This window comes from Cololabis saira, chromosome 12, assembly GCF_033807715.1.
Source record: "Cololabis saira isolate AMF1-May2022 chromosome 12, fColSai1.1, whole genome shotgun sequence".
Taxonomy (NCBI): domain Eukaryota; kingdom Metazoa; phylum Chordata; class Actinopteri; order Beloniformes; family Belonidae; genus Cololabis; species Cololabis saira.
In genome coordinates this window covers 21,596,221-21,614,395 of record NC_084598.1, presented here as the reverse complement: position 1 = coordinate 21,614,395, position 18,175 = coordinate 21,596,221, and the positions used below count along the sequence as shown (strand labels likewise).

The 18,175-nt window shown below is 41.1% G+C and overlaps 1 protein-coding gene across 1 annotated transcript; it reads right to left on the bottom strand.

Moving 5' to 3' along the window:
* Window positions 1-7,760: 7,760 nt before the first annotated feature.
* Window positions 7,761-17,765, bottom strand: rnf114 (ring finger protein 114). The gene is made up of 6 exons (XM_061735980.1): window positions 17,608-17,765; window positions 15,883-16,033; window positions 12,306-12,412; window positions 10,549-10,663; window positions 10,336-10,443; window positions 7,761-10,223 (listed from the first exon to the last, which is right to left on the bottom strand). The coding sequence occupies exons 1-6, from the start codon at window positions 17,742-17,744 to the stop codon at window positions 10,158-10,160; spliced, it is 684 nt and encodes a 227-aa protein (XP_061591964.1). The 5' UTR covers window positions 17,745-17,765; the 3' UTR covers window positions 7,761-10,157.
* Window positions 17,766-18,175: the final 410 nt, after the last annotated feature.

Here is an 18,175-nt window from a genome sequence, read left to right as displayed (position 1 = left end):
CCGACATCATGAGATATTGACCAATGCATTATAACAAAAACTGACTTATGTAACTTTGGTTCAGTCTTAAGTACAATTTCCAGATGTCTGAATGTTCCATTTTGATTTGTTCAAATGTCACGTATAACATGGGAACGCAGTCATCATACTGCTCAGGGAGAAGATGGCCTTCATGAGATGAATGCAATTTGAAGTGAATTGTGCAGGTGAACCTCAGGACAACAAGAAAAGTCCTTGTAAAGATGTTGACTGAATCTGCGGGGAAGAGACTTGCTGTATCTACTTCAAGGTACTTCAGAGCACATGAGTTGAAAAGATGTACAACAAGGATAAAGCCACTTCTCCAAAACTGCCATAAGAAAACAAACAAACAAAAAAATAAACAAATTACAGTTTGCAGCTGCACAAAAGGAAGAAAATCTGGATTTTTGAAGATGTGTCCTTTGGTACAGCAAGACTAAATTTTAATTATTTGGTCATAATACAATTTGTTATATCTCGATGAAAAATGGCAAACTTTGAAACCCTCAGAACATCATCCCAACCGTAAAGCATGGGGGGCGATAGCATCATGCAGTGAGGCTGCTTCTGTGGGGAAGGAACTGCTGCATTTCATAAAACAGATGGCAAAAAGGAGGGAGGGGACATAATCATACAACATTTCAAGACATCAGCCAATAAGTTGAAGCCTGTACGTGGGGGTTTAAGGACGTGATGTTTTGGGAGTGGCCATCACAAAACCCTGACAACAATCTGATAAAAAAGCATGAGCCAGAAAAGCCCATAACCTTGACGCCAGTTCTGTCAGGATATTGAAAGTAATTTGTGGACGCCTACCTAAAATGTAAACTAGATGTTTTCATCTGTTATATGTTATTGTGGAGTATTATTTGAAGATAGATGTGGGGAAAAAAAGAAAATAAATCCATGTTCCAATAACATATAAAATATTTAAACATTTGGTTGGAAACCTTTGAGTATATGGCTAGTAAATGCATGCATTTGGATGTCTGCGTGAGAGTGAAGACCCCTGGCTGTATGGGCTGATGGGACACGCACAGTAATCCTTTAAACATCCAAAATGTGGGCAATGAGAGGCTGGATCTGTTCCGTGTCTACTCAGCAGTAGCCATTCACTCCACTAAGCTGAGGAGTTAATAATTCAAAAGAAAGAGAGGAAAAGAAGCTACCAGCCTGAGTGATGGCTGTGAGAGTGAAAGGATGGAAAGAGTGACAGAAATTATTGAGGGAAAATGTAGAAGAATCATAGAAGAAGAATAAAAGAGAAACAAAATTTAGATGGTAATTGAATAAACTCTGGAAATGGCATTGTATAACTTTTCTTTTGGCCTTAAAATTTAAAGACAGAATGTGATGACATCCTCTCTACTCTCTCCATCCTTCTCTCCTTTCATCCCCTCACTACCTGTTCCTCTGGGATGATTCTTAACCACGACCTGTTGTCATCACCATCACAGTTACCAATGTCAAAGTTCCCCCCAAAAAAGCACATGTGGATATGTAGGAAACATAGGAATACTTGAACCCACAAGTATGTGGTAGGATAGCTACACACACATGTGCAATATTACTTGAAGGAATGTCAGCAATGCCAGCAGGAAGGATGAGGGGCATTGGGCATATGGGAATACAAAGAGGCCCATCTCCTCAGAGGGGAAAATAAACAGGGCAATAAAACCATCATGTCAAGCCAAGAATCTGCTGATGCCACACATATGTATACGCAAGTTCAGGGAGACAAAAGAGAAGCCGTCAGGCAGATAAAGCCATCACTTTTCCTTTTCATCCCCGGTTTTGTCCAGAGATGTCCCCCTTTCACCCCTTCACTGCCCCGCCAACACTTGTCAGGCAAGAGAGTCATTAATGTTTAGTTGGGCACTGATGACAGCACTGACAGCACTCATCTGTCTAAGAGGACACGATGAGGGACAGGGAGGGCCCATCAAAGGAAGCCACTTGGAGAGTCAGGAGAAATGAAAGAGGGGGGGTTGGAGGAACAGCAGAGGGACCCATCTCCCTTTGCAATGTTAAAGGCTGTGTCTCCTAGGTGGGCTATAAAATGATGCCATTGTCATCTCTGTCCTCCCCTCCGTTTCCATCTTTCTGTCCATCCACCTACACAGACCCTGTTTCCCTCCACTCCCCTGCATGCGCTTGTCAGCAGTTTGATTCAGTACCTACAAGTTAGTTACTCATTGAGCTGAGGAGGAACCGCAGTCGGTGGAGGTGTATGGATGGGTGTCTATGAGCAGACACTGGTGGTTTGGGGGGGTTGCAGCTTGACTGACAGATCTGCCTGCATCATCCATTCCCTCTTATAAAGACAGGAAGTGGAGGGAGGTAAACAGCTTTGAATATGAATGGCACCTTAGAGGAGTGGTTAATAATTGGGAAGTGTTGGACTATTAATCTGAGAAACATGGTGATGCTGGTTTTAGTTTCAGTTGTTACTGTAGGTTTGCAGTTCTGCCACATATATAAAGAAATATCCCCATCACTTGGCTATTATTCAACTGTTGTTTTATGGTAAAGCATCAGTAAGACACATGAAAAGTTGTGTTGTGTTTGTGCTAAAGCTGTCAGTGTCTTCCCTCCATCTCTCCAGATACGTCACAAGTTAATTGAGAAGGTGCTTTGACTGCCATGACAAGTTAAGTAGAGAGAACGAGACCATTGTCTTTCAAATCAGCTGTCAGCGTGTTTTTGCTGTCAGCAGTTTGACTCACTACCTGCCTGGTTAATCATCGAGCCACTCCGAGCTGCAAGCTGCTGGAGGTGTATGGCCCACCTTCACACAACTCCCCCACCCCATCATCGCCACAACAGGACAAAATGTGATTGACAGATTAGCAAGCGCTGGCGCTTTTTTCAAAGAAAGATGGTGGAAGAACGGAGGGGAGGTGTGATTGAAATTGAAGGGGACTTGCAGAGGAAGTGTGAGGTCGAGGAGGTGGGCATTTGTGTGGGTGGGTAGCTAAGATGGAGGAATGCAGGTTAACAGGTCCTCTCAGATGAATGTGTGTTGAGGAATATAAAGATGCGAAGAGCACCGTATGAACAGGAGGTTTTATACAGCTTTTCAGTGGAAAACAGAGAAATGAAGTGAGAAAACTTACTTGACTACATTGATGTGAGTATATTATTATGTGAGTAACAGTTAAATGGAAAGCTTATCATGAATAAGTCTGTTCTCGTGTCTGCGTAGCTAGAAAACAAACTCGAGTCTTAGTGTTAGGCAGTTTTCCATTCAGGAACGCTGAACCAAGAAAAAGTGGAGGATAAACAAGAAGGATTCCTGTGAAGGTGAAATTGCCTCCCCTGTTGGACACTGATGCCGCTACAATCAACATTTGTCCCCGCTCCTGGTTAAGTTTTGCCCCGCTCCGGTCTACCCCCCCTACTTCATGCACACCCGCTGAGGTTTGATTTCAAATGGAAAAATTAATGGGAGAATAACAGCCTTAGGCTTTGCTCTCTTCCGCACACATCTTAGTTGGTCTACAGGGGTACATAGAGGAGAGTGGGGGTGGTGTGGGGGTGAGATCTAGATCAATTTGCCTCGTTCAACCTGATATTCTGCAGTGACAAAGGCGCCCATATGAATCCATACAAATACACCTGAGACTTTTTCACCTTAGAGGGCCCAACTTTCAAATATTAGCACAGTTGGCTGTGCAGATTTAAAATGAATACATAAATGAGGAGATAGGGGTTAGTAATTCTCCCGATAGTTATATCAATGTGTTTCATATTCATTTTCACTTCCAGGACAACATTTCTGCAGAAACAGTGATTCTGAGAACTTTCTGAGTGTTAAGAGGAGATTCCAAAATTGGTTAGAGGAGTTTCCCTCTCACTGCTTTTACGGCATTGGAAGGATTCCCTCGTTCCTCTTGCCTGCATGAAAACAGAGTTCCTGTCTGAGACGACACAGGATAGTTTTGATATTATTGATGTTGTTCCAGTACTGACTACCTTAAGGATAATGCTAGCAGGTGTCAGGTGATGGAGGGATAAAAAATAGATACAAGCTAAGAAGATGTCGAAGTTTTACTTAAGCTGATACAGGGCCAAGTTGGTTGCAGGCGTTATTAAATCAAAGTTAAGACTCGATGCTCTCAGGCGAGCAGCACAAGGAGTGAGTGCATCTTGCTGGGGTAGGGGGTCGGTTGTTAAGCGTTTAAAAGCGGAAGATGAATTGGTGCAGAACCCGTGTTGATGCCAGGGAAGCCCATCGGCAACTTCTGTTCAAGCATTTGAAAGGACCGACCTGCCGAGCTGCAGTGCCCGGGCGGTGGTTTCCCGGTCTTCCTGTTTCTCCTGACTTCGAGGAATTTTTCGGTGAACAAACTCCCAGTGCTCTCCTTACATGCCCTGCACCTCATTGCAGATACTTGCCTCAGCAAAACTTGAGAGCGATAGTCAAAGAGCCCAGAGAACTTTCCAGGCATTTCAGGACTTTTCTGTCTCGTGTCACCCAGAGATATATCACAGTTATTTGAAAAAGAAAACACAACCTCTTCCCATTCTAAGATTTTAACCATCAACACTTAGACACTTGTCTTGCCAAGCCGTAAAAATAGGCAAATGCAATGCTAGAATAGACATCAGAATTATAAGATGCATGCTTTTGCAAAATCTGCCTAACACAAATTAAATACTTAAATTAATTTTTTTTACCAGATATAACCTCTGAAACCTCAGGGAATGCAGCCAGATCTAGAAGACCTGGGAGCTATGAAACAAAATCCTATTTTGAAGTTAAATTATCGAAACTCCACGGAGAAACTGAATCCAAGGAATAAGCATTTTGAATGGACATTAAATGGTTGTCAGTGTCTCATTGTGGTTAAAAACCCCTTTAATAATTTTTATTTTTAAATTTGTATCTTTTCTTTGTGTTTTTCTCAGTTAATAATAATAAGGCGCCGAACGGTCCGCCAGAATTTCCTCGAGGCCGACCGAAAGTCTTCCTCCATGGCCTCACACCGAACTCCTCCCAGACCCGGGTTTTTGCCTCCAGGACTGCCCGAGCCGAGGCTCGCTTGGCCTGCCAGTACCTATCTACTGCGTCAGGAGTCCCAGAGGCCAACATAGCCCGGTAGGACTCCTTCAGTCTGACGGCATCCTGTACTTCCGGTGTCCACCACCGGGTTCTAGGATTGCCGCCACGACAGGCACCAGAGACCCTGCGACCACAACTTCGAGCCGCCACGTCGACAATGGAGGCAGAGAACATGGTCCACTCGGACTCGATGTCCCCCGCCTCCCCCGGGATCTGAGAGAAGCTCTCTCGGAGGTGGGAGTTGAAGATGTCCCTGACAGAGGGCTCAGCCAGACGTTCCCAACAGACCCTCACAATCCGTTTGGGTCTGCCCGGTCTGTCCAACTTCCTCCTCCGCCAGCGCATCCAACTCACCACCAGGTGGTGATCAGTTGACAGCTCAGCCCCTCTCTTCACCTGAGTGTCCAAGACATGCGGCCGAAGGTCAGATGAAACGACAACAAAGTCGATCATTGACCTCCGGCCTAGGGTGTCCTGGTGCCACGTGCACTGATGGACACCCTTATGTTTGAACATGGTGTTCGTTATGGACAAACCGTGACTAGCACAGAAGTCCAACAACAAAACACTGTTCGGGTTCAGATCGGGCAGGCCGTTCCTCCCAATCACACCTCTCCAGGTATCACTGTCATTGCCCACGTGAGCATTGAAGTCCCCCAGTGGAACAATGGAGTCCCGAGTTGGAGCACTATCAAGTACTCCAAAAAGGCTGGGTACTCCGCACTGCTGTTTGGCCCGTAGGCACAAACAACAGTGAGAGACCTTTTCCCGACCCGAAGGCGCAGGGAAACAACCCTCTCGTTCACCGGGGTGAACTCCAACACATGGCGACTGAGCTGGGGGGCTATAACCAAGGAGCTGGGTTCCAGAGCCCAAGCTATGTGTGGAGGTGAGCCCGACTATCTCTAGCCGGTATCTCTCAACCTCACGCACAAGCTCCGGCTCCTTCCCCCCCAGCGAGGTGATATTCCATGTCCCTACTGAGAGGGTTTTGGTCCAGGGATTGGGTTGTCGAGGCACCCCGCCACGACTGCTACCCAGTCCACATGGAACCAGCTCATCACGGACCTTCCTGCGGGTGGTGGGCCTACGGGAAGGCGGGCCCATGTCACCATTTCGGGCTGAGCCCGGCCGGGTCCCACGGGCAAAGACCCGGCCACCAGGCGCTTGCCAGCGAGCCCCGACCCCAAGCCCGGCTCCAGGGCGGGGCCCCGGTGACGCCAATCCGGGCGACATTACGGTCCTCGATTTCTTCCTCCTCATGATTGGCTTTTGTGAACCGCTCTTAGTCTGGCCCGTCACCTAGGACCTGTTTGCCATGGGAGACCCTACCAGGGGCGTAGTGCCCCCGACAACATAGCTCCTAGGATCACTCGGGCAACACAAACCCCTCCACCACAGTAAGGTGGCGGTTCAAGGAGGGGAAATTGTTTCATTTTTAAACAATTTAGAATCAATTAGTGAGACAGATATTTCAGCAAGTTTACCCCAAGATCAGGCAAGGCAATGACTAAATAAACGGCAAAGCTCATATGCATAAACTCTTCAGCCTTTGTTTAATATCATCCCCTTCTTAAAATAATCCCCTCAGTCATATTTTCTCCAAATGTTCAGAGTACAGGAAAAACCAAAAACAAACATTTGGTTGTTTTTAGTCTTTGAAAAACACCAGTTAGGTCACCAGTCCATCACAGGTGGATACAAAAAAAAGGCAAAAGTGTAAAACACACCATGCCACTGTGCTGGCCATGCAGTACAATGTATTCGGAATAACTCATGTAAACTGTCAAGCATAGGTGTGGGGAAGCAATGGGATTGTTGTAGTGCTGCATTTACTCCCATGTCCACCAAATTAGTCTGGAGTAAAATGTAAAGCCATCTGTCCAATACGTAAAACTGAAAACGGGTGATGTTATAAGACAAATATCCCAAATCAAATATATGGTTCTGAAAGAGATTAACCAAAGTGTTACAATTGCCCAAATTTAAATCCCAAACTGATTAAAATGCTCCAACTCATATTTGCATTTATACTGTCTGTAAACCTGAATAAAATATAACAGTTATGAATATGAGTGGGGCTAACTCCGTCCAAAATGATGTGGAAGACGGAGATCATACAGAAGATCATAAATACACAAAGCCACGATTTTGGATCCAAAATAGTAATAATAATAATATTAACGTAAAGAATTTAACGGAGAAATGGAGATGGATTTCCGCTTTTCCTTTCTCATTTTGTAGGCATTTATTTTTTTCCTGCTTGGATATGACTCACATTTGCAGTTTCAACAATCTTACATAAGTGCTGTCAGAATATGTATGAATCTGCTACTGTTGATACTGACTAATGAGCATAAATCTACAGATTGAGGGATGCTTTATTTTCAACCAGTGTCTTAATCAGAAGAGGTGTTAGGATAGATTTACAATATGCTGAGAGAAAACAAAAAGGTGTAGATTAGAGTGATGACACACTTCTTCTAAAACAAACCGGTGTCCCACGCCTCTCCTTGTGTGCCTTTTGGGCACATGTAGCATTAATTGTTGTCTCTGTAGAGCCCGCAGACTGCATACACCATCCTCTGCTCGCATCAAAGAAACCACACACTGAACTTAATAAAATTTTTATTCATTGTGTTCAGTGTCCCCCCCACCCCCTTCATTTTCTTCCTACTCTTCCTCCCCACCTTGGATCCCCTCTCTCTTTTAAGCTGCGCCACCAAACAGACAAGAAAGACTTCTTACTGCCATGTTTTTCGACTCAACTTCCTTCCTGCCCAGAAGCACTCGTGTATCTCGTTAGTTCTCTCACAGCTAACATCACTCCTCTATCAGCCAGGAGCAAAAACCTGATTGTGGGGAAATATAGAGAGGAAGATGTAAGGGAAGATGTGCTAGGGTGTGTGTCTGTGCGTGTGTGTTGGGGGGGGGGGGGCATCAAGAAGTTTGGTGGGTGAGATTCTCTGTAGAGTTGCATGTAAAACTCATTTAGCAGCAGTGATTAGTGATACGGAGGCTCTAAAAGAAAATAGAAGTGGGGATTTTTCCTTCCTGTGGACAACGCACACAAAAGGGTCAAAGTTTCATCAGAAAGTTAGCACATGCAAAAGTACAAGTTGACATGCCACTGCCCTGATGTCTAATACAGAAACAAAGGTCTGGGGGAGAAAAGTTTTTCTTTTTTTTTTTACATATTGTATATTACATTTTTCTCAGTAACACACACATTTCATTTTTGTCGTGATAGTGACAATGAAACCCCCCCCCCCCCCCCCCGACTACTTTCCCTCACAAACACAGGTCATCCATCAGCAGCAAGTGTTGTTTCTTCCCCCACACGTCTCATACACACAGGTATAAATCACTGCTCCTGACTTCCGGGGCCAGGGTTTCAATAATTAAAGAGCTTTAATTTATCAGGATTTAGCATCCCCTGACAGTAGACTGACAAAAGAGAATGAGAGATATATGGAAAAAGGAAAAGCTGTCATTATACATTAGAATCACATATAAAATTATTACACTTTTCTGCTGGGGGGTGGTGAAAATCCAGAGTGGAAGTGGGAGGAAAGATGGGGTGACAAGGCATTGAGGTTCTGCTCTAGAGCTACTTATTCTGCATGTAAGGAGTTTTATTTACCTCTTCGTAGAACACAAATTCAATGCCACTGTGTGATGATTTGTAATACAGTGTAAGGTTGATCTGAGACATTTACTGAGTCACAAATAAAAAATTAAAAAAAAAAATTAAAATCAACAGACGATTCTCACATTTAAAAATTCAACGAAAACCATCTGGTACAAACTCTGTCATTGAGCATGCTCACAATTTTGGGAAGCTTCCAAATAATTCCAAAGATTTTGAAAAGACAGAAACAAAAACTTTATGACTGACTACCTAAGAGACCAGACATGAGGACATGAGACACACACACATTTCAAAAAGTCACACTTTAAGTCATGTCACATTTGCCTAAAAGTGGAGTGATGGTTGTTGATTTATCTGTGACAAATAAGCCAGCTGAAACCACAATTTCAAAATACCTGTGAGATATCTGTATAATGCAGTTGAGGGAAAAAAAAAAAAAAAAAAAAAAATGGAAAGCAAACACTGAATGAAACATGAACTAAAGTAGCCTTTACAAGAGCTAAAACATGTGGAGATCAAGCGCCATTGGTTGGAAAACATCCAAGAGTAAAGATAGAACTCTACTGCCCTCTTGTGGCATAAACATGCAAAAAATAAAATAATCATCATACTTATTAACTTGAACCCACTGATGTCTGCAATGTTGATTCCTGGGATGAACTATTAGCCCTATAACGTTTTGGAAGTCAGAAACAAGATCTACTAGAAGGCACAAAGGAACTTTACAGTGAACCAAACCACTGTTACTGGCTTAGTTTGACCCTCACCATTTCTTCTTTCCAGTAGATCTCTGAAAAAAGAATGACACACACACACACACGCACAATATACATATACACATACACACACACAAAACAAATTCCTTACAGAAAAAAAAATCCCCTTTTCCTGTCTGGAGCGGTATATTACTGTATGTTATTGTTTATATGCCAACCTCACTGAAGTTGTTTTTTCTGGCAATATGCCACCTAGTGGTCAAACCCTCGCATAACATCAAGTATTGACAACAGAGAATTCGTTTAATCACAACTTTGGAAGCTTTTGGTTATATGACACCAGGTCATTACTGAACAAATTACTTAAACATAGTTAAGGAGATACTAAACACACTATCAAGTCTACAGACTTAACGGGGGGATGGTGGGGGTGGGGGTAATAGATTATCACACCAGGAACACAATATCAGTCCTAAATCAAACGGTACAATATGGTATCGTATTGCCTGATTGGTTTACTGAATATTAAACCTATAGATTCATAGATACAATACCAGTTCTCCTATGAAAATAATTACCCAAAATAAGTCAGTACCACCATCTTCAAGATACATGAATGATGATACAGTGTGTTTTTTGTGTCTTTTTAAGACAACTCTTCACTTCTCAGGAATGCTCCTCCTTCTAGATTGTTCTTCACACTTTAGTTATCCAAAAGAGAGCGTTGTAAAGCCTCCTGAATCATTGTGTGCTCATCTGTAGAGTAGTCCTGCAGAGACACAAGTGGGAGTGGAAGGAAAATTAAAAAAAAAAAAAGAAAAAAAGTACAGTATATCATTTATGAAACCCAAAAAGTAAACAGCAAACAGTGTGTTACTTACGACAAATGTATCATAGGAGAAAGTGTGTCTGATTTTAAGGTGCTGAAAAAAGTCTGCACTCCTGTAGTTGGGGTCCCCCCAAGGCATTGAGGCACAGATGGGGCACACCTAACAAAGAGTGATAAATCTTCCATAAATATTTCACCGACTTTGACTACATTAAAAAAGAAAAAGCAGGTGAAGCTGATCAAGTCCAGAGTGTGGACTCCTCACCACTTGGCGTGAATCTCGAGCATGTTGGGAAGTGCAATGTTCAACCAAACCATCCTGATCAAGGTTCTGGCAGCTGCAGTAGGGGCAGGTGAAGGTGTAACGGTTTGGCACTGGACTGTGAAAAAAGAAGCAGAAATACTGATACATTGTTCTCTCTTTTGCTACTATATACTGAAGCATAAGTAACACATTAGAAATGTTTTACAATGTAGATATGCTTATCAGGTTGAGGAAATGCAACAGAGCGCTGTACCGCAGGATAATAGAGTATCAGATTTTAATACACAAGACCTTGAACCCGACTGCATGGCTTTCTGATCGTCTAATCATACAATCAATACCTTTGGGGTACAAATCAGACAGCAAGTGGCATCAGTCTCTAAATAAGTGCTATTCTAGTTTGGAGTATATGTGTATTAAAATGATATTATTTTCAATTTGGCAGAAGGATATAGCAAGACATATTTTCATTAAAAAGGACAATACAAGACAAAAACAAAAAGAAAAAACATTTCAAGAATAGAAAAGGGATAAGGCGGTCAGACACTCTTGAAGCTGGCTTGGAGATCTAGTATATAAACCTCATAAAACCAGACTGTGTTGTATCAGAGCTGCAGTGTCTCTGCCCAAAACAAACTGATAAAACCCACATTAGAACTCTACGATCAGCTTTTAGATGTTTTTATCTCAGAAAAGCAGTACAAATTTAAACTTTAGAGGAGCAAGAGAGAGAACAAAGTTATTCATCTTAAAAATAAAGCTCATTTTTAGAGGAAAACATTCCCACTTCACACCTCACGCCATGGACTCACAACAATGAGCACAAGCAGGCTGACTCCAAGACACTACCGGCAGTTTGTTCATCCACAAGACAGGATTTCATGACTCAACATTTATGACACCAATTATTTTATCATTTGCCACAGCCGGTGCAAGGTGAATCATAAAAATGTGTCACTATTGTTATGAGGATATTTTTAAATCCAAAGAAGAATAGTGATACGTACATTTACTTAAACTGAAAACAGCAAGAACCAGATTTATTTTGTTTTGTCTTATGAACATCATGCCACTTGTTAATCACAGTAACACTTTTATGACAGCAAAGCCTTCATCACAGTATTTTGTCACACTGCCATGTTTTTCCTTCCAGTCCTTGCCGTGTGGGGGGGGGGGGGGGGGGGGGGGGTCATTGGCATGACATTAAATGACTTTAATAGACTGCCAAGTGGGGGTTGGAGGAAAAACAGCATTTTAAAAGAATGTGTCAGTGGTTTGCGGCTCAATCATGAAATCACTCAGACTAGTAGCTTATCATTTATCCACAACCTCAAGTGTCCTGCAACAGTCATTGACAACTGTAACTTTCCAGATCCGGCTTGGGTTTTCAAAATGTAAAGCTCTCCAACAGACCTTTCCGTCCTCGGCTATCCCACATATTACACCATTTTGATTCCAATCTGTACGTGTGAGGGATATGTAAAATGCAAAGCAGACTCCCCCGTGAACAGGCTGTAAGAATGACAAAGCTGTCTAAAGGCTGATTTATGGTTACACCAACGCAGAGCCTACGGCGTAGGGAATGCGGCGACGCGCAACGTACGGTGACCTACGACGCGAACCTACGGCGTAGGCTCTGCGTCGATTTAACGCAGAACCATAATTCAGGCTTTACAGTCAGCAACCGTACAAATAGCTGGCATTTCATACAGAACCCCACGTCAGTGTGTGTTTGAACATATAATATAGCCCCTCACCTGACAATGGCAGGCTGACTCTGGGCAGTGGTCCTTACTCCTTCCTCAATGTACTCCTGGTACTTTGCACAGACAGCTGTGTGGCTTCTCATGGAATTAAGGCCGACCTTGTGAGAAAACACACATTCAGTATCTACTATTGCATTACAAGTACAATCTAACTGTTTTACCATTACAGTCGGAACTTTGTTATGGTCTGAAGATAACTACGTTGTCACTGTACTAAAGCAGAAGTTTCCGGTATTTGCATTATACTTGCGCACTTATTTTTTTTTTTGTCAACAGACTGACATTAATATCAATACTTTCAATTCCTTACATTTTCAAGAGATTTGTTACATTTCTAATGAGAGGAGCAGCCAATCGGGAGCTCCGTGAGCATTCCTAGCTGGGCACCAAACAGTTAAGTGTACTGATTATAAGATAAATTAATTTAAAGTTCCCATTTGTGACAGCTCTTCCATTTTAATGCCGCAATGCCCCAGCCCGCACTTGCACAATTAAAATATCCAAGCTTCTCAGAAGGGTGCCGTTTTCACAACCAATTATCCGAGCAAAAAAAAAGTCATAATGATAACCAGGTAAATAGCAAAGAAGCATTCTACCCGTCTGTCCCGTGTTCAAACTGTATGATCACGTCAAAACCAGAGAAGCTCATCTGTCGGAGAAGACTGCCTGAATTCTGAATGTTACTGGTGAACTTTGACAATTTATCACCACACAGGTTTCAAGTTTGTTGCTGTGAAATCTGTGCTCTACTGGTGATTTTCTGCCATAAAAGTTATCTACTTTATCATAATGCTGCTAAACCTGCTCTCATTGACAGCCTTGATGTACAAGTCTCATAAACCAATATTCAATTAACAACTGATCATAGAAAGCATATCCTTTCAATGAAAATATTAGCTAATTTTGCATTTGATAGCAGTAACACATCTAAAAAAGTTGGAACAGGGGCAACTAAAGGCTGGAAAAGTATGCTGTGCAAAAAAAACAAAAACAAAACGGAAGAACATCTTGCAACTAATTAAATTCATTGTCAGGTCAGTCAGTGACATGACTGGGTATAAACAGAGTATCTTCTACATTCACATTGCAGGCCACGCTGTCCAAGTCAAATATAATTCTGATTCGTTAATAATCTGTTTTGATGGTTCAAGTGTCTTGTTTCAGACTTTCACGTGAATGTGACAACCCTCTGAAAAAGGACACGCCCACCAGAAACATGTCACCATGTGTCCACTATATCAACAACAATAAAAAATAAATTAAAAATCCATATTTGTAAGACCAAACTATTTTAGAAAATATTGGATACACATCTTTTAGGCAGGTAGGTCCTGGAATACACATGCAGCTTGACCAAGCATCCATGTCCATCTGTGTACAAAACCAGCTGTGTTGTAAAAGTTCTTGCTTTCAGTACTACATGGCAGTACGCAGGATAACGGAGGTCTCTGCTTGGGGCAGAGAGCAGACAGTCAAAAATAAAGCCGTAAAGAACTACTACTACCACTACTACACTGCTGAAAGACAATGTTCTTTTTGTTTTATCATTCCTTTATTGAAATGCATTGAGTAAGAGAGAGGTAGCAATACAAATTACACAAAAAACTACTTTGCATGAACAAAAACAATGCTAAAATGTATTTACTCTTTGGCTTGGGGGGAGTCTATAGATAGCAAGGGACAATATTAATCTTGAAAAGGCATTTTAAAACTGGAAAACTGGAAATTACTTTTTATTGCTCTGACCTCTATGAAACCTCCTCAGGCGTGTTTCTTTGACTTTGCCAATGGTAGAAAGTTATGACAAGATACAGCAACAGTGTATTTTAATGTCTTCCACACAGTTTGATGGCTTGTTGCACTGGATTACCCCCATTTTTCAACAGAACCCCACGCACAGCAGAGTACCCTGACCAGTCACTTTTAGTCAACTGCTGCACTTGCCAGCTCCAGCTCCTCCAGCCTTCAAATGAACATGACATGTCAGATACATGGTTTCGAGAATATGCACCACAAATGTGCCTAACAAATGGAGGATATGAGGATACATGTGGCAGCCATGATTATGTACGCATTATGAACGGCAAGTATATTCCAGGCCTAAACTAAATGTTGGCTTAGAGAGATAGTCTCTCAGAAAAAAGGATGGGCAGAGGTTCTGTAATCTGCTTACAACTCTCAATGAGTATCTCTTAATCTACAATACATACTCTCACCAAAGGATTGAGCATGAATCTGGTGAAATTTCTGTATGCTTGGGTCCCGCATCCAGAACCGTGTTAAAAACAGACATCACTCCACAGAGTAGCAATCATTACATAGCAAGAAAACAATGTTTAAAAACACAGCTGGCCATGCCACCCACAAATGTAGGTCAAAGCTCTATCATGCAAAGAAGCAGCCATCCATGAACATCCTCCAGCCAAAACCTTTTTACACTTTCATGAGGGGTTTTTTCAGACAAGTTGGTTGTCCAGTTTAGCGCAAAAGTGTAATTGAAACATTACCACATCTCCGGCATCACTGGATCTGATATAGTCGGTCATATGACGCCTTCCTCTTTTGTTGACTATTTTAGCAACAGCAGGAGCAAGAGCTGCAATAATTGGACCAAAAAAAAAAAAAAAAAAAAGCTGAATTTAATTTTCTTCAAAGTCAAGATTTTTTGTTTTTGTTTTGTTTGCTTTTTTGTTTTCAATAGAAGTCTTGCAAGTTGAAATTATAGGAGATTTACACTCATAAAAAGGAGTCTCGCAGGATGACGTTTTATGAGAACTACGCTCAATCGCAAAAAGCAAATGAATGGAACATGAAAGTCGAATGAGCATCTTGCACATCTGGAAAAAAAACCATCACTGCTGAAAGGTATGGCTTTAGGTTGCAGGTAATGTCTTTTCAGAGAGGGCTTTGCACATTCCAGTAAGACGATGCTAAACCTCACAGTGCATTCATTAGAAAAAGGATAACTTCATGGTAGAAGGGTCTGGGTGCTGAATTGACCTGTGTGCAGTCCATACCTTCCACCAAATTAAAGCATTTGGAAAAAAACTAACATGAAAAAGAAAACTCTGGAACTTTAGAATAGCTCAAATCCTATATCAGACTAAAAAGGGACAGCATTCCTCCAGCAACTAGTCTCTTCATTTCACAGACGCACCAAGTCCGTCGTTAAAAGAAGAGGGGATGCCATGCAGTGGTATATATTGCCAGGTCCCAACTTTTTTTGAGATATGGTACTGCCCTCAAAATCAACATAATTATCATTATCATTTAAAATGTCAAATATAATGTATATGTTCTACTTTGAATAAAATATCAGTTCATGAGATTTGAAAAGCATTGCATTGTTTTTGTGTTTTTTTTTTTTTTTTTACATCTTTCACAACTTGGAGCATAGATTGGGTGTAGCCTACTTTATGATCTCTTTAAAAGCAAGTTCAAACAAGAATAGAATTGAGTTTGATTGTGCATGGTTAATTAATATTTTAAACCCAGTTCACAAAATACAAAAAACAGCACATGTTTGGATGTCTTGATTTAGCTTTCATACTTTAATAATTCATCCTACCTGAACTCCACATCCCTTACAAGCTGCCACAGATGAATGGATGAGGGCCTCTAGATCTGCAGCTTTAGTCCAGTGGCCCAGAGTGGCCCTACATACAGCACAAACAGGCTTCTGTGGACGCAAACATTCTTGCAAACAACTCTGGCAGAATCTAGGAAGAAATGGAGGAAAGAAAGTGATAAAGATGCATAAGTTAAGGAAAAACAGTCACAGAAACATTATATTTTATCATTCGTTCGTTCGGTTTATTTCAAACATGTATAAAAAACAAGAAAAAAGATAAGAAAACAAATACAGGTGGGCATTCCACCACATAAAGAAAAAAACCCAACATCAAAACATATTTCAGTTACATGTTCGAAAAGGAGTGGGGGGAAGTATAAACTTATTTAATCCCACCCCCTTTCCACAACTAAACATAAATTATATGTCTGTATTTACTTTTTATACTATACACTAATTTGTATAAATATATATTTTTTTTTTTCAAAAATAACCTGTTTAATACCAGATGTAAGCTCTATCATAAATATAATATAACTATGATATAAATATAATATGTATATCTAAGTATATAAACATACAAAGACAACATAACAAAATAGCAGAACACACACAGCTAGTGATCTTTAAACATTGTGTATCAGTGAAGGGAGTCAATTTGTGGAACAACTGTAAAGATGAAATTAAATCATGCAAATCACTAAGTAAGTTTAAACAATTCTTTAAAAACACTACTCTGTATGGATACAAAACGAAAATGGACACATGCACTGACAGCCAATGACCAAAGTGCCTTGCTCAGCTGAACCACTTTTTCTTTTCTTTTATGCTTTTCTTTTTGAAGTTGTGTGAAATGAAGAAATGGTAAAAACAGAACATTAGAAGGGGTAGGACTAGAAAAGTTTTTTGAAACTTCATCCTACACCCTTTCAAACAGGAAATATTTATTTACATATAGATTTGTCTCTTTAATTTGCTTTGTTTTGCTTATGGTTTTCTTTGTTGTTCTTTGTTTTGTTTTTTTCAGTATATACATTTTATGTATTCTGATTATTTTGTTTTTGTTTTAACCTGTTTGAATAAATAAATAAATGAAATGAAAATGAAAATGAACTCCAAATTCAAACCATTCCACAGTTTAATTTCACAAACTGACACACAAAAACTTTGTTGTTGTACGCACAAATAAAGATTTGAAGTTTAGGTTACCCCTTAAATTATAACCCCCATCATACGACTAGTTGGAGGAATCTATTCTTCACAATTATGGGCTGGTAATGGAATATATACTCTAACATGACAAAGCAGATGTTCTCTATCCTTTTATAAGAAAGGGTTTGAGCTTCCTGTAAATACCATGGAAAATATTGGCCTGAAGAGGGCGCAGGGACTTGTAGTCCTTCACGGATGTTTAACCAGTTGTAGCAATAGAGATCGGAACTACAACTCCCGAGCGAGGCCTCCTCTTTGATGTAAACAAAACTGAAACCGATTTAGCAGGCTAGAATTGGTTTTGACAAATATTAATGCGAGGAAAAACATGATTACAGAGTAATGGCACAGGTGGACGCATGCAGGCTCGATGTTTTGCAACTCTAGTGATAAAACACGCTGAAAATTAAGCCTTTGCCCTTTATTGTTTTAACTCGTATCATTGCATCGTTTGTGGTAGATGTAGGTTAAGGGGGGGAAACCGGACAAGAATAACAGGGAAATACTCACGTATGTCCACATTGTGTTGTTACGGGATTCTCGAAAATTTCAAGACAAACTGGGCAGACGAATTCTGACACATCGCTGGCCCCGTCAGATAGGCTTTTCTTCTGTTGTGCTGCGCTGAAGCCTCCGCGCATCGCCATTTCCTTTCTTCACTCAGTGAAAATCCCCAGCAGCACCAACGTCCCGTTTCAGCGTCACCGGCGCTCCTCCGACCGCCAGGGGGCGACACCGCTAGAGCAGCGTTGCTAAGCAGCGGCTCTCACGGTCCGGTTCAGCACGAGCAAGGACCCAAATTGATTGATTGATTGATTGATTGATTGATTGAAATCTTTATTTCGAGCAATAAATATAAAAGAAATACAATTACGCAAAACATCAGAAAAGAATACAAATAAACAGTCATTAAACAAATCAAAGGGAAATAAACCTTCATGCCCAAAAAGGAGTAGGAGGAAGTAAAAAAACTTATGACGTCCTACCCCTTGTTTCTTTTCCAGTATTCCTTGAATACAAAATAAAAATAAATATAAATAAATATAACAGCAAGCTTTACTTTCTCAAAAAATATAGC

Coding starts and splice junctions, on each gene's coding strand:
- rnf114 (XM_061735980.1), bottom strand. CDS start 17,744: ATGGCGATGCGCGGAGGCTTCAGCGCAGCACAACAGAAGAAAAGCCTA. Junction 12,413..15,882: donor GTAAGGGATGTGGAGTTCAG/GTAGGATGAATT, acceptor TTTTCTCACAAG/GTCGGCCTTAATTCCATGAG. Junction 10,224..10,335: donor TCTCCTATGATACATTTGTC/GTAAGTAACACA, acceptor GTGTCTCTGCAG/GACTACTCTACAGATGAGCA.